The sequence below is a fragment of the Squalius cephalus genome (genome assembly GCF_949319135.1).
Source record: "Squalius cephalus genome assembly, chromosome: 6".
Classification (NCBI taxonomy): Eukaryota; Metazoa; Chordata; class Actinopteri; order Cypriniformes; family Leuciscidae; genus Squalius; species Squalius cephalus.
The window spans coordinates 21,118,134-21,132,612 of record NC_137127.1 but is presented as its reverse complement, the minus strand read 5'-3'; the positions used below and the strand labels follow the sequence as shown (position 1 = coordinate 21,132,612).

Below are 14,479 nucleotides of genomic sequence, written 5' to 3'. Positions count from 1 at the left end.
AACACAAAGGAAACCGGCTGGAACAGCCCCCCATCTACAGTAGGACTCACATACAGCTGTGCTCTAGTAACAGCGCAAACCACCAACCCTCCTTAATCAGACTCAGAGCAGGAACCCTCTGGTTAAAGGGATACTTCACCTCTGGGAAGATGAATGTGTATTTAAAATAGGTCATTTAAGTAGGAGAAATGTGAAGAAATTTTTGAATTTGGAGCTTTCTAGACTGAGAAAAGCCAGAAAATGTATTTTTGGCTTATGTGGATGAAAGACAACAACTCCCAGAATGCACTTGCTTCGCTGCCTTAGGAGGCCACGCCTACCGGTAAGAGTGCGTAGTTGAAAACAACAAGGCTAGCCTACGTGATGAGTTTGCCAGTGATTTAGAGATCGGCCAAAATGTCCGGGATTCGGCTTTTGCGTTCTACAGTCGCCATTCATCATGTTTACTGTGGCGAGCAGGACGAGGCTGACGGCGGCGCAGATTAGACTTTTAGTTATTGAAATATGTTCTTAGGGCAGCATTGCATCTTATTGGTTCTCTCAGTTATCCAATCAATGACAGCAGGAGGCGGGACATGGATTATTTGATTTTTTTTCCTCCAGACGCGGGAGACATCACGCTAAGGAGATCGTTGTAGTAACTGTTAAGGTAATGTTGTTTTATGTTGAACTTGAACTATATTAGATTATTACATTAAAATGTCAAGATAATGAAGTATTTGGATTTTAAGTTAAGGTAATGTTGTGTTTTATGTTGAACTATATTAGATTATTACATTAAAATGTCAAGATAATGAAGTATTTGGATTTTAAGTTAAGGTAATGTTGTGTTTTATGTTGAACTATATTAGATTATTGCATTAAAATGTCAAGATAATGAAGTATTTGGGTTTTAAGTAAAGCTTGTTTTTCTATCGAGCTGTTATTTAACTAACGTTAGCTAATGTTAGCTAATTACGTTAACTAATATAAGTAAGCTAACTCACAACATTAGCTAGCTAGCTCTAAGAAAGGATAATAGCTAATGTTAGCTTATATTCTATTATAACTTTTACTCGTTATTATAGCAAGTTACGCTGCTGTCATTGCACACTTTTGCTGTGGTATTGTTGCTGCTCCCAGGGCATTTATACAAACAACAAAATGCTTAGCTGCTCTTTAGTGCATTTTTGATGCATATATTCTAATACTGGTCTTAGAGCACCGTGTCGTATTCAAGTGCAACATTCATTTGCTGCTCTAAGGACATTTTTGCCGCATAAATTCTAATCGTGCCTCAGGGCACTTTACCGTATCTCCATGCAACATTCTAATACTGCCCTCAGGGCACCTTACCCTCCATGCAACATTCTAATACTGCTCTCAGGGCACTTTACCGTATCTCCATGCAACATTCTAATACTGCTCTCAGGGCACCTTACCGTATCTCCATGCAACATTCTAATACTGCTCTCAGGGCACTTTACCGTATCTCCATGCAACATTTTAATACTGCTCTCAGGGCACTTTACCGTATCTCCATGCAACATTTTAATACTGCTCTCAGGGCACTTTACCGTATCTCCATGCAACATTCTAATACTGCCCTCAGGGCACCTTACCGTATCTCCATGCAACATTCTAATACTGCCCTCAGGGCACCTTACCGTATCTCCATGCACCATTCTAATACTGCTCTCAGGGCACTTTACCGTATCTCCATGCAATATTCTAATACTGCTCTCAGGGCACCTTACCGTATCTCCATGCAACATTCTAATACTGCTCTCAGGGCACCTTACTGTATCTCCATGCAACATTCTAATACTGCTCTCAGGGCACCTTACCGTATCTCCATGCAACATTCTAATACTGCTCTCAGTGCACCTTACCGTATCTCCATGCAACATTCTAATACTGCCCTCAGGGCACCTTACCCTCCATGCAACATTCTAATACTGCTCTCAGGGCACTTTACCGTATCTCCATGCAACATTCTAATACTGCTCTCAGGGCACCTTACCGTATCTCCATGCAACATTCTAATACTGCTCTCAGGGCACTTTACCGTATCTCCATGCAACATTTTAATACTGCTCTCAGGGCACTTTACCGTATCTCCATGCAACATTCTAATACTGCTCTCAGGGCACCTTACCGTATCTCCATGCAACATTCTAATACTGCTCTCAGGGCACCTTACCGTATCTCCATGCAACATTCTAATACTGCCCTCAGGGCACCTTACCCTCCATGCAACATTCTAATACTGCTCTCAGGGCACTTTACCGTATCTCCATGCAACATTCTAATACTGCTCTCAGGGCACTTTACCGTATCTCCATGCAACATTCTAATACTGCTCTCAGTGCACCTTACCGTATCTCCATGCAACATTCTAATACTGCTCTCAGTGCACCTTACCGTATCTCCATGCAACATTCTAATACTGCCCTCAGGGCACCTTACCCCCCATGCAACATTCTAATACTGCTCTCAGGGCACTTTACCGTATCTCCATGCAACATTCTAATACTGCTCTCAGGGCACCTTACCGTATCTCCATGCAACATTCTAATACTGCTCTCAGGGCACCTTACCGTATCTCCATGCACCATTCTAATACTGCTCTCAGGGCACTTTACCGTATCTCCATGCAACATTCTAATACTGCTCTCAGGGCACTTTACCGTATCTCCATGCAACATTCTAATACTGCTCTCAGGGCACCTTACCGTATCTCCATGCAACATTCTAATACTGCCCTCAGGGCACCTTACCCTCCATGCAACATTCTAATACTGCTCTCAGGGCACTTTACCGTATCTCCATGCAACATTCTAATACTGCTCTCAGGGCACCTTACCGTATCTCCATGCAACATTCTAATACTGCTCTCAGGGCACCTTACCGTATCTCCATGCACCATTCTAATACTGCTCTCAGGGCACTTTACCGTATCTCCATGCAACATTCTAATACTGCTCTCAGGGCACTTTACCGTATCTCCATGCAACATTCTAATACTGCTCTCAGGGCACTTAACCGTATCTCCATGCACCATTCTAATACTGCTCTCAGGGCACCTTACCGTATCTCCATGCAACATTCTAATACTGCTCTCAGGGCACCTTACCGTATCTCCATGCAACATTCTAATACTGCCCTCAGGGCACCTTACCCTCCATGCAACATTCTAATACTGCTCTCAGGGCACTTTACTGTATCTCCATGCAACATTCTAATACTGCTCTCAGGGCACTTTACCGTATCTCCATGCAACATTCTAATACTGCTCTCAGTGCACCTTACCGTATCTCCATGCAACATTCTAATACTGCCCTCAGGGCACCTTACCCTCCATGCAACATTCTAAGGGTGTACTCACACTAGCCAGTTTGAACCGTGCCCGAGTGCGTTTGACCACCAAAGCGCGGTTCGTTTGACTAGTGTGAGTGCTCCGAACCGTGCCCGGGCGCGGCTCGATTAGCCGGCCCTGGCCCGCTTGGAAGAGGTGGGCCAGAGCACGGTTCAGTTGGACTCGGGCGCGGTTCGCATGCAGTGTGAGCGCTAACCGTGCTAGAGCACGGAACAGGACGCGCGACCTCACGGTTTTGCGACGCTCCAAAACCAACATTGGCGGGGAAAGGGTCGCTTTGGTCTACGGCAGAGGTGCAATGCGAAACCTCCTCATACGAGCAGCACGATTACGGGAAAATGTTCGTGCCACAAAGGCGATAGATCTGTTTAACAACAGGCTGTGAGAGGGCTGTGGACCACCGTGGACCAAACTACTCAAAATTATCCACAAAGTAAACAGAGCGATGGACTCCATTGTGTTCAGTGAGAGCGCCGCTCTTTCTGTTTATCCCGAAACCGTTGCACCATAATGACGTAAGCGTGCTCCGGCACGAATGCTGAAACCCTATGTGAGTGCAGGCCAGAGGGGGAGTGGGGAGGGGGGACAATCGTACTCGGGCCCGGTTCATGGCAACCGTGCCTAGTGTGAGTACACCCTAATACTGCTCTCAGGGCACTTTACCGTATCTCCATGCAACATTCTAATACTGCTCTCAGGGCACCTTACCGTATCTCCATGCAACATTCTAATACTGCTCTCAGGGCACCTTACCGTATCTCCATGCACCATTCTAATACTGCTCTCAGGGCACTTTACCGTATCTCCATGCAACATTCTAATACTGCTCTCAGGGCACTTTACCGTATCTCCATGCAACATTCTAATACTGCTCTCAGGGCACTTAACCGTATCTCCATGCAACATTCTAATACTGCTCTCAGGGCACTTTACCGTATCTCCATGCAACATTCTAATACTGCTCTCAGGGCACTTTACCGTATCTCCATGCAACATTCTAATACTGCTCTCAGGGCACTTAACCGTATCTCCATGCAACATTCTAATACTGCCCTCAGGGCACCTTACCGTATCTCCATGCAACATTCTAATACTGCTCTCAGGGCACTTTACCATATCTCCATGCAACATTCTAATACTGCCTTCAGGGCACCTTACCGTATCTCCATGCAACATTCTAATACTGCCCTCAGGGCACCTTACCGTATCTCCATGCAACATTCATTTGCTGCTCTTAGCGCATTTTTGTTTTGCCTCAGGTATGTACTGTAAATATCATAGTCATAAGTACCCTTACGAAAAAGAAGTTTATTCAAGTGTGCTATTAGTATACTAATTTTAAACTAAGAATAAGAGAGTATGCTTTCAGTCTACTTTTTATACATTTATCAGAGATATACTTAAAATTATACTTAGGTATACTTGGCTTATACTAACAAGTATACAGAGAAGTACAAGTATATTTGACCTATACTTGCATTTACATCTCTAGTAGTATACTTTGAAGTGCCAAAAAATATATAAATAGTAAACTATAAGTATGATGTTAAGTTCACTTAAAAAAAAACAAAACAAAAAAACATACAAGTATACTTGAAGTATAAAAACTATTAAACCAGTTTACTGAGAGTACACTTAGAAGTGTACTTTCATAAACTAAAAAGTGGGCTAGAAGTATATAACTAGTAAACTAGCAGTAGGCCTATATCTATTGTAATAGCAATTTTTAACCTTACAGAAAAACAGCATCAACAGGTGTAAGAAACATTCAAGAGGCAAAATTGTAGTAAAGAGAAAAGGCTTTATTCTCTGAGGATTCTTTTCACAAAAGCCGCAGCCACCCAGCTTTGAAATAGAATACCTGCTAGACACAATAAAACATGGACATTTTATACAGTTTCTTGGCAAAAAACTCCTCCTTCCAGGTTTCTTGTAAATTTGCAGAAAGATACCCCCTATCTTCTACTGGTTCGGACTGGTTTTCTACCCCCTGGCGAAGGTCACCCTGTTCCTTGTCCCTGAGACACCCAAAGGCCTTCATTTATGACCTAATTGTCTCTTGCTTCCCTGGAGCAGAGGGCCTGGTGCTGGTTTTATTAGTTAAATAACCCTGTATTCTTCTAACCAAACTCTTTCTCGTGCTCAGGTATTTCACTATCTTCCTGCCCATCTGTTTTATTGGCCTGCTCTTTCCTGTCCCCCCTCAGCTGCTGGAAAACCTCACAGAAACATATGATTAAATGGAATTAACAGTTTGAAAACAAATGAAAATAAGAAATACTGAATTTTCCCATAACACTATAAGTTCACTTATAGTATAGTTGCAGTTCAAAATAAAACTTAAATATAAACTATTTGTGTACTCAAACTTTACTACTTTTACACTTAAAGTATACATAAAAGTATACTTTTATATACTACAAAGTGGGCCAATTTAGTCCCAAGAAGTATTAAAGTAGTACACTTATAAGTATACCATTAGTGCATTGGTATAAGATAACTTGCTATGTAAAGTATATTTGGGAAATATACTTGAACTTTACTGAAGTTTACTTAATAAAATGAACTTGAAGTATACTTTTTTTTTTTGGTAAGGGTAGTCATAAGTATCCCATTTACTGCTTCAGGAGAAATACATGTTTTTAATTTGTGTCTTTTGTCTAGTTTGGAAAACGTGACCAAGCCAAATGAACAGTAAGTTATTCTTATACTATTTTTTCCCTAATCTATGTTAGTCATTTGCATCATCTGCATACATAATTATATTGTTTGCATAATTCGCATATTTACATCTGACCAGGTAGAGAACATACCGGTACTTTTTTTAGTTGGTGTTTTTAGTACGATCATACACATGGGCAACATAAGGTCCTGGGCCAGATGCAGCCCTTGGAGTGTTTCAATTACATTTATGTAATAGGCCCATGATGAGGCTGTAGCCTACCAAAAATCTGTGAAATACTGAGAAATGCTGGGGCTACTGTAACATGGAACATCATTGGCATGGCATTCAACTCAACACAACTAGGCTATGTCTAAATTGTACAATATGTGGCCCCTGACTTGCCTCATCATAGTACATGTGGCTAAAACTGTTGCCCATATGCTCTAGCTGCCCATTTCAGGCTGGTGTGACATTACTAACTTACAGACAAGCACTTTAGACAGAGCGCTGTAGGGAAGTTAGACTACATATTTTGATGTTTCTCAACAAAAAACATGAACAAATCGGCAAAAAAGTTGCTAGTCTATAAAATGTGAATTCTAGTCGCCAGAGAAAAAAACTGAATTGCCAACACTACTTTACAGTAGTTTTGTATGCTACTTGTACTAGTTGATTGGATTAAATTTGTGCCATTAGCCTAAGTAAGGTTACCTATTTTGGGACTTAATTTCTTTATCCATTCAGACTTAGAAACACTGAAGTCCCAAGGACTTCATCATGAAGATGTCCTTGGGACAGTTGGGCCTTTTAAAATCTTTCTGGGCAGTTTGGAGGCCCTTGTAGGCTCATCTGAACTTCCAGATGAGGTAATTTTCTATTTCTTTTCAAAAATAATTCTCTTCCCCTTCTAGGCTATGCAAAGCACTAGGCTGTGTCAGCTTTTCACTTTACCTTGACTCTATTGTGATTTATTGTATTTTATATATTTGTTTATGTATTACTTCCTCAGGTAATGGATGCCCTATTTTACATAATCAGCAGGGTAACCCATACCTTTATAATACTCTCTCTCTCTCTCTCTCTCTCTCTCTCTCTCTCTCTCTCTCTCTCTCTCTCTCTCTCTCTCTCTCTCTCTCTCTCTCTCTCTCTCTCTCTCTCTCTCTCTCTCTCTCTCTCTCTCTCTCTCTCTCTCTCTCACACACACACACATATACATACATCAAATATAGATATAACATCATTTAATGACTTAAACCATTTCTCTCCCTCGCTTAGAGCCAGCCTGGGACAGAGCCCATAAATAGCCAGGCTATGCGCCTGATTTTGGAAGGCAGCTCCAGGGCCAGGAGCACTTATTTTCTAAAAGTAAGAGTTATGTGCATGTTTTCAGGTTATTGTTCAGTGCTACAGAATACATTGGCTGTCAAGTTTATTTGTTTGTTCATGAATGTTTTCTTCATTTCCTGTCAGAAAAACATTCTTAAAGGAGCCAGTGCCGTCTTCGGGCCCTACTTGGTGGGAGAGTGCCACTGGACCCTCTTTGTAGGTTGCTGTTAGGTTATGTAGAGACTATTAGGCCCGTTTCACACCGGGAGCGTGGTGTGAGCGTGTCAGCTGCGTGGCATGTCCGTTTTTATTTCGGCTCCCATCTTAGCAGGTTAGACCTTGCACACCGCCTGCGTGACAGCATGCACATCTCAAACGCGTGCATGCTAGGAATAGGACTCACGCCTATTTTTCACGCAAGCGTGTTGGAAGTGTTTCCATTCAAAACAGTGAAGAAAAAAATAACGTGAGCAAAAAAAAAACGTTTTAATTGGCAGAGAGGCCGCCGCAGCGGAGCATCAGACACGCTTCTGGTAAGCAAAGACATAGAAAACGCCACGCAGCTGACACGCAACAGATACGCAACAGATACGTGACGTTCATGCCACGTTCCCGGTGTGAAATGGGCCTTATGCGCAAAATAGCATCACACATTAGTTATCATTATTGTTGCTGTCGTGCCATTCTCATTAGTGTTGTTTGAGCTGTTAGTGCTTGACATTTTAAAAGTTTCAATGATTTTCAACACAGTCATTTCAAGATTGGTTGAAACTGCCCTTCAAACCTTTCTCATACGTTTTCCCATCTTCCGTATAGCATTGCAACTTGAAAGAGGGAACTATTACATACATTGACTCATTGGGGGAGCATCCACAACGTTGCTCCCAAATCATCGAAAATTGGAGGTACACGGTTTTTGTATTGCTCTATAAAATGAGGTAATGAAAACTCAGTAGAGACCTTCATAATTATATTCTCTAATCTTTCAGCTTATTTGCTGCTAGCAGAGGCTGCCAAAGGCCCTGGAAGTTCATAAACAGGGACCATGACTTGCAAAATGACTCTGTGTCATGTGGAGTGTTCTCAATAATGGTACAGTTTGGTCATTTTCTGCATAATGTTTCTGTTGTCTTTTCACTTTTCACTTTAACTAGAGCAATTTTGAATGAAAGTTGCAGATCAAATATTAATGGATCTTGGACATGGACTTCAGCATATGATACAGGAGTCATGATAGTATAATTATTAAATGAGCACCATCATTTTCTCTTGTAATAGTCCCTTTCCCAAATTGACATTTTTTTACAACAATTTGTTGCCTGCTCTATAAGGTTCAGTTATTATAAGTGATGTTATTTCATTAAAATAGACTTTCTGTTGCTCTTTTAGTTTGCAGAAATGATCCTCCAGGGACACCAAGGTCACCTCCAATGCCTCCCCATCTCCCAAGAGCGGGAGAGACTTGGGACTTTGTTATTTAAGTCCCTTGGTAAGTAGTATACATTTGTGTATGTATGGGTGCTCCTTATTGAGCTCTGCTGGCTACCTGTCGCTCCCTGCATTAAGTTCAAGTCACTGATGATTTGGAGTGGTAGCTTTAACTAGTAAATTCGGAGGATGTCATACTTTGGACTGGTTATGGCTCTTGAAATATGTGAAGGTTATGGTTGCTTTTAATGTGTTTGTGTTATCCAAAGTATCATTGTATTATACAAAGCATTTGTTTTTTCAGATAGTTCAGGCATTTGTACAGTCTGCTACAAGAAGATGTCAGGGAAGAAAAAGGCAAGTGCTAATGATATTTTATCTAAAGCAACATTCCGCTGTCAGATTAAAGCCAAGTACACATCAGACGATTCTTTTGTCACAGATTGGTCTAGGGAGTCATTAACATAATCTTTGGGTGAGGAGTGAATCGGCAGTTAAATCTGTGATGACGAGGGGTCACATGTGAAGTGTCATGATGTGTTGATAACCCAAACTCCACCTCATCAGGGACTGGGACTTAATTTGAATGACTCCCATGACTGGTCTGTGACAAAAGAATTGTTTGATGTGTACTTGGCATAACTATTTATCATGCAAAATCTTTTGCAGGAGACATGCACATTCTGCTCTACAGAAAAGAGTCCAAAACCAGGTAGGACAACACACACACAAACGGGTTTGTTTACGGAGGCTACTCTTAGTTGGCCCCAGTGTTGTTACTGATGTTATTTGGATTGCAGTGGCTAGACCTACTGGATTTTATATTCTATTTATGCACGTTACATTACACAAGCAATGTAATGTTTCATACAGCGCCCAACAAATTTGTAGGCACCCCTGTTAAAGGTGACTGAAAAACTTATTGAAAATCACAATTTGAAAATATGTCACATATTTCCAATGTAGATTCTTTTCATGTATTAACAGAGGCAGAAACAGCTGAGACGGAGATTGCAGAGGCAGTTGAAGGTAAAACATGCATTTCTGAGATTTTATTCAGAGTTACACTTCACACACACCCTTTGTTTTGTTTTTTTGTTTTTTTATGTGTAAATAGAAGCAAAAACTAAGGTGGAGGTTGTTGCAGGTAAACAATTAATTAGTTCTGTTGAGTTATACAGGATCATCATTTTTATTTATAAAATTTGAATGTGTAAATTTGACTTCCTTCAAATTATGCAGATACATCAGATGCAGAGGAAGAGGAGAAGGAGGAGGCATCGGAGAAAATGGGTACCTGTATATAATATTATGATACCGTACTTTATATTATATACTGTACTTTACATACTGGATTTTATATTCTATTTATGCACGTTACATTACACAAGCAATGTAATGTTTCATACAGCGCCCAACAACTTTGAATGTGTCAATTTGACTTCATGTCTGTTACGTGCAAATGATGCAGATATATCAGATGCAGAGGAAGAGGAGAAGGAGGCATCAGAGAAAATGGGTACCTGTATATAATATTATGATACTGTACTTTATATTATATACTGTAATTTACATACTGTATTTTATATTCTATTTATGCACGTTACATTACACAAGCAATTTAATGTTCCATACAGCGCCCAACAAATTTGTAGGCACCCCTTTTAAAGGTGACTGAAAAACTTATTGAAAATCACAATTTGAGAATGTCACATATTTCCAATGTAGATTCTTTTCATGTATTAACAGAGGCAGAAACAGCTGAGACGGAGACTGCAGAGGCAGTTGAAGGTAAAACATGCATTTCTGAGATTTTATTCAGAGTTAAACACCCTTTGTTTCCTCAGAGTAACTTTTTTTTTATGTGTCAATAGTAGCAAAAACGAAGGTGGAGGTTGTTGCAGGTAAACAATTAATTAGTTCTATTGAGTTATAGAGGATCATCATTTTTATTTATAAAATTTGAAATTTGTGTCAATTTCATTTCCTGTCTGTTCAAATGATGCAGATACATCAGATGCAGAGGAAGAGGAGGAGGAGGAGGAGGCATCGGAGAAAAAGGGTATGTAATATTATGATACTGTACTTTTATATTCTATCTATACATGTAAGGTGGATAGGATGGACTGATTGTTAACTTGCTGGCACACATATACAAAGTTGGGCTCAAATAAGATATTTTGTAGTCCGAGTGATTATAGAAGGAGCAGAATACACTATACTATTTATACTTTATGTGGTGTTATATGGACCTGTGTCTGCAATGAAGCTTTATTATTATAATGTTACCCTGCGAGCTATTTGGATTTTGCTCTACAGGTCATACCAAGACTGGTTCTATGCACATGTTAAGCCTAGTGTCTTTGGCATCATTGGTCTGATTGGCTGTACAGTTTGCCCAATTGGTTCTTAGAGGTACAGGTAGCCTCCGCAATCGACAGTTGAAACAACAGCTCAATTTCCAATTCAGCTGACGTATATGCACGATTCCACGTCTCATTCCTGTAGTACTAATCATCTCTAGTATCTGTATTTAAAAAGAGCATGGGACTTATGTACAAAGCTTGCGTACACACAAAGCAGCTGTGCAGGCCTCTTCTCATGCACACATTCACATTCAGTACAAAGACTACTTGAACGTGAGTGTGCAGTCATGTGATATAGGCCGTCTCGCCCCATGTTTTCAATGCATAATGAAGATCCGATGGGATTGAAACATTGCGTTGTTTTCAAGGAAATAAATTTCCTTTTGGAGCATAAACAAGGGGCAGACCACCTCTTCTACTTTGATACAATTGATTTTTTTAGAGATGCACCGATTACAATTTTCTAGGCCGATTCCGATTTCTCATTGAGTTTGACCTGCCGAGACCGATTTTAGCCGATTCCGATTTCATTTTTTCTAATCACTTTACAGCACACACTGTATAATTTCTGGCTAGTTTACTTTATTTATTTTTTATAATCATAACTGTAAGACTGAAAGTACTGGTTGAGGCCTGGTCTGAGACAAAGGGCTAATTACCATTTGACCTCCCCCATACGACCTCACTTCCGCAAACTACTAAGAACTCACACAAGAATATGGTTTAATGTGAATGTTTATCATTGACTGTTATGTTTTTGGTGTCATTTGAAATGTCTCAAAGTGAGTGGTACAGATATCTCATATCCAGATAGGTAAAATAAAAGGTAATAAGGTTTTAAGAGTTTATGGATAACTGACTTACAAAGGAAGGTGGTCTCTCAAGCAAATGGTCACCCAGCCCCATGAAGGTGCTACCACTGCATGCAAATTTCTTTTGTTAGCACATGTTTCTATGTGAAAGAGGTCTGACTATTTAATGAGATGCAGCAGAGAGTTCGGGGCCTTTTCTGTACTTCAGATCGGCCCGTGAGGCTGAGAGAAAGAAATCTCTCAGCCTCACATATTTCTTAAAGTTGGGTATGCATCTTCTCTCTATTCCAGAGCATTTGATGTTTTGTATCGATTATCTTTGAATTGATTATGAAATTGGCATGATACATTTACCTGACATAATAAATTGTTACATTTGATTATTCTAACTGACTTTGACATTATTTTCATTGAAGAGTTAAACAGAATAGTCAAACATTCGCTCACTTTTAGTGAGGCACAGATATTATTAAAACCTTTCATTTATGGAGTCAGATGAAATTACGAGAGAATACATGATTAATGTATTACAAATTTAACCAACCAATACTTTGCATGAGTGGGGATAGAACATGTGATTCCTTCCCCGTGTATTGGCGAACCAGCAATTGGACCAATATAGTGGGCCTTACATAACCATACTTGCAACCAAAACTGAATAATGAAAACAAGTTTAAATTGGTAAATCTTATACAAATATTTTTGAGTCTTTGTTTTCTTTTCTGACATACTGGAGTTCTTGTTAAAACACACTAGACATACTTATTCTGTGCGCCACTGACATTTGCGGTGTGAAACGGCTGTAATTCACGAGGTTTCCTACATGTGCGTTCCATGTGCATGTGTGATGCTGATGTTGAGCGATGTTAATCATGCAGTGCCCGAGTGCATTTGACCGGCATAAAATCGGCATATGTCAGACTGACCGGCCGGTCGCCGGTCATGGCCGATCACGTGAAAATCTCCAATTCCGGTCACCAGCCGATCAATCAGTGCATCCCTAGTTTTTTTAGATGTGCGCACCATTCTTCTCTCTAATTTCAACAGAGGTGCCAATAAATATTTCATTATTAACATTAAAATGACACTGAACTGAAATGACATTTAACAACATGTTAATTATTGTAATATTCATGTATTCTTTATTGAAGATGGATTCTATGTGGACAGCCTGTTGAAGGTGGCGTCTTCAAAGAAAGCTAAAAGGTTGGTAATGCTACGACTAGAGTTGGATTGGGTGGGTGTGCCTTTTTATATGACGAATTGACTTGATAGAGGCAAGAGTGCAGATAACATCAGTAGAACATGTGTGTTACGTGCCTAATGCAACTAATGCAAAAAACAGGTAAAACTACAAACTATGTAGAGTAATGAGTAATGGCTTATTTGTCAAACAATATGATGTTGTTCACTTAAGCCTCATGGTTTTATTGGTAATCTTTGTCTACAGATATGTTGGTTTTTGATGTTCACAAAAAAATAATGTGTTATGATTGCACAGGCACTTTGTTTCAGTAGAGGAGCTGCAGAGGAGATGCTCTGCACCAGAAAAGTTCTCTGGTCACCTCATGGTGACTTATTTGAGGAAGGCAAAGGGGAAAAAAAAGGAGCTTGTGAGGGAGTTGAAAGAGGCAGGGGTGCAGCTGAGTCCGTATGGCTCAAACACTACAATGTGCACCAAACTAGTTGAAGGTAACATATATGCAGTCAGAACTAGGCGATTTCTTAAAGGTGTACATTCCAACAGATTCCCTTATTATTGAATTAGGTGTTCCTACCAAAGGTTGTAGAACTGCAAGTTTTAGAATGTCAGCCATGTTGGAGGCATAAGTAGCCTAGGTGAATGAATGAGGCATAGACAAACAAATGCCAATGGCCATACAGTTTAACAAAATGCAAACGGTTTAGTAACTAAAATATAAACTACATTAGTAACATGTTAAGGTCTCATTTACTCATTGGCTCCTTTTGTGTCACAGAGGAGTGCCAAGGTCTTGCTAAAGACCTAGGATATTTGACCAAGGAAATACCCTTCAAAATCATAGGCCAGCAGCTGGCTGAGCGAGGCTGCAGAAGAGAGGATCATGACTTGAGGTAAAATATGCATACAGATATCTTTTTCCTTCCACTTTTTAAGTCTTTCTCCTTCTGAATTGGCATAATGTTGTTATGCCAGTGCTTTCACTCAATTCGTAATTGTACTACTGTCTGTATATAATGTAACTTGTCTCAGAGATTTCTTTTGTTTGTTTACAGTGCTGAACTCGACATAATGGAACAAGTGTTGGGCGACAACATGGACATGTATTCAAAGGTCACACACACACTTGGACCCCAAGTATGCCAGGTTGTGTTTCAGATCATCAGAGAGTGCCTTGTTGCAAAAGCAAGGGCTCTAGAAAATTAAATTGACACTATTTCTGACACAATTACACTATGTGCTGCAAACTGTTCAATGTACTGTACTGTTCACTGTTAAATCACTGCAAAAAATGCAATTAAACAATATTTTTTGGTTAACTCT

The 14,479-nt window shown here is 40.1% G+C and overlaps 1 protein-coding gene across 6 annotated transcripts; it reads left to right on the top strand.

The window, feature by feature from the left end:
* Nucleotides 1-65: 65 nt before the first annotated feature.
* Nucleotides 66-14,473, top strand: LOC307160711 (uncharacterized protein). Of its 6 annotated transcripts, none has more exons than XR_013821606.1 (21): nt 319-649; nt 6,023-6,052; nt 6,768-6,889; nt 7,033-7,065; nt 7,299-7,388; nt 7,494-7,565; nt 8,166-8,254; nt 8,339-8,441; nt 8,739-8,838; nt 9,082-9,134; nt 9,447-9,489; nt 9,765-9,806; nt 9,895-9,924; nt 10,020-10,070; nt 10,249-10,296; nt 10,527-10,568; nt 10,652-10,681; nt 10,786-10,839; nt 13,107-13,161; nt 13,935-14,049; nt 14,212-14,473. XR_013821606.1 is itself a non-coding variant. In XM_079874903.1 (21 exons), the coding sequence occupies exons 2-21, from the start codon at nt 6,046-6,048 to the stop codon at nt 14,360-14,362; spliced, it is 1,491 nt and encodes a 496-aa protein (XP_079731029.1). In that variant the 5' UTR covers nt 329-649; nt 6,023-6,045; the 3' UTR covers nt 14,363-14,473. The 6 variants fall into 6 exon arrangements, 1 of the variants encoding a protein (XP_079731029.1); XR_013821609.1 differs by having other exon boundaries at nt 329-649; nt 10,655-10,681; XM_079874903.1 differs by lacking the exon at nt 9,895-9,924 and adding an exon at nt 13,457-13,647 and having other exon boundaries at nt 329-649.
* Nucleotides 14,474-14,479: the final 6 nt, after the last annotated feature.

What these genes read in the sequence shown, in the direction of transcription:
- LOC307160711 (XM_079874903.1), top strand. An exon ending in GGAGCACTTATTTTCTAAAA is followed by an intron (nt 7,389 to 7,493) that starts GTAAGAGTTATG and finishes ATTTCCTGTCAG; the next exon opens with AAAAACATTCTTAAAGGAGC. An exon ending in AGAGAGGATCATGACTTGAG is followed by an intron (nt 14,050 to 14,211) that starts GTAAAATATGCA and finishes GTTTGTTTACAG; the next exon opens with TGCTGAACTCGACATAATGG.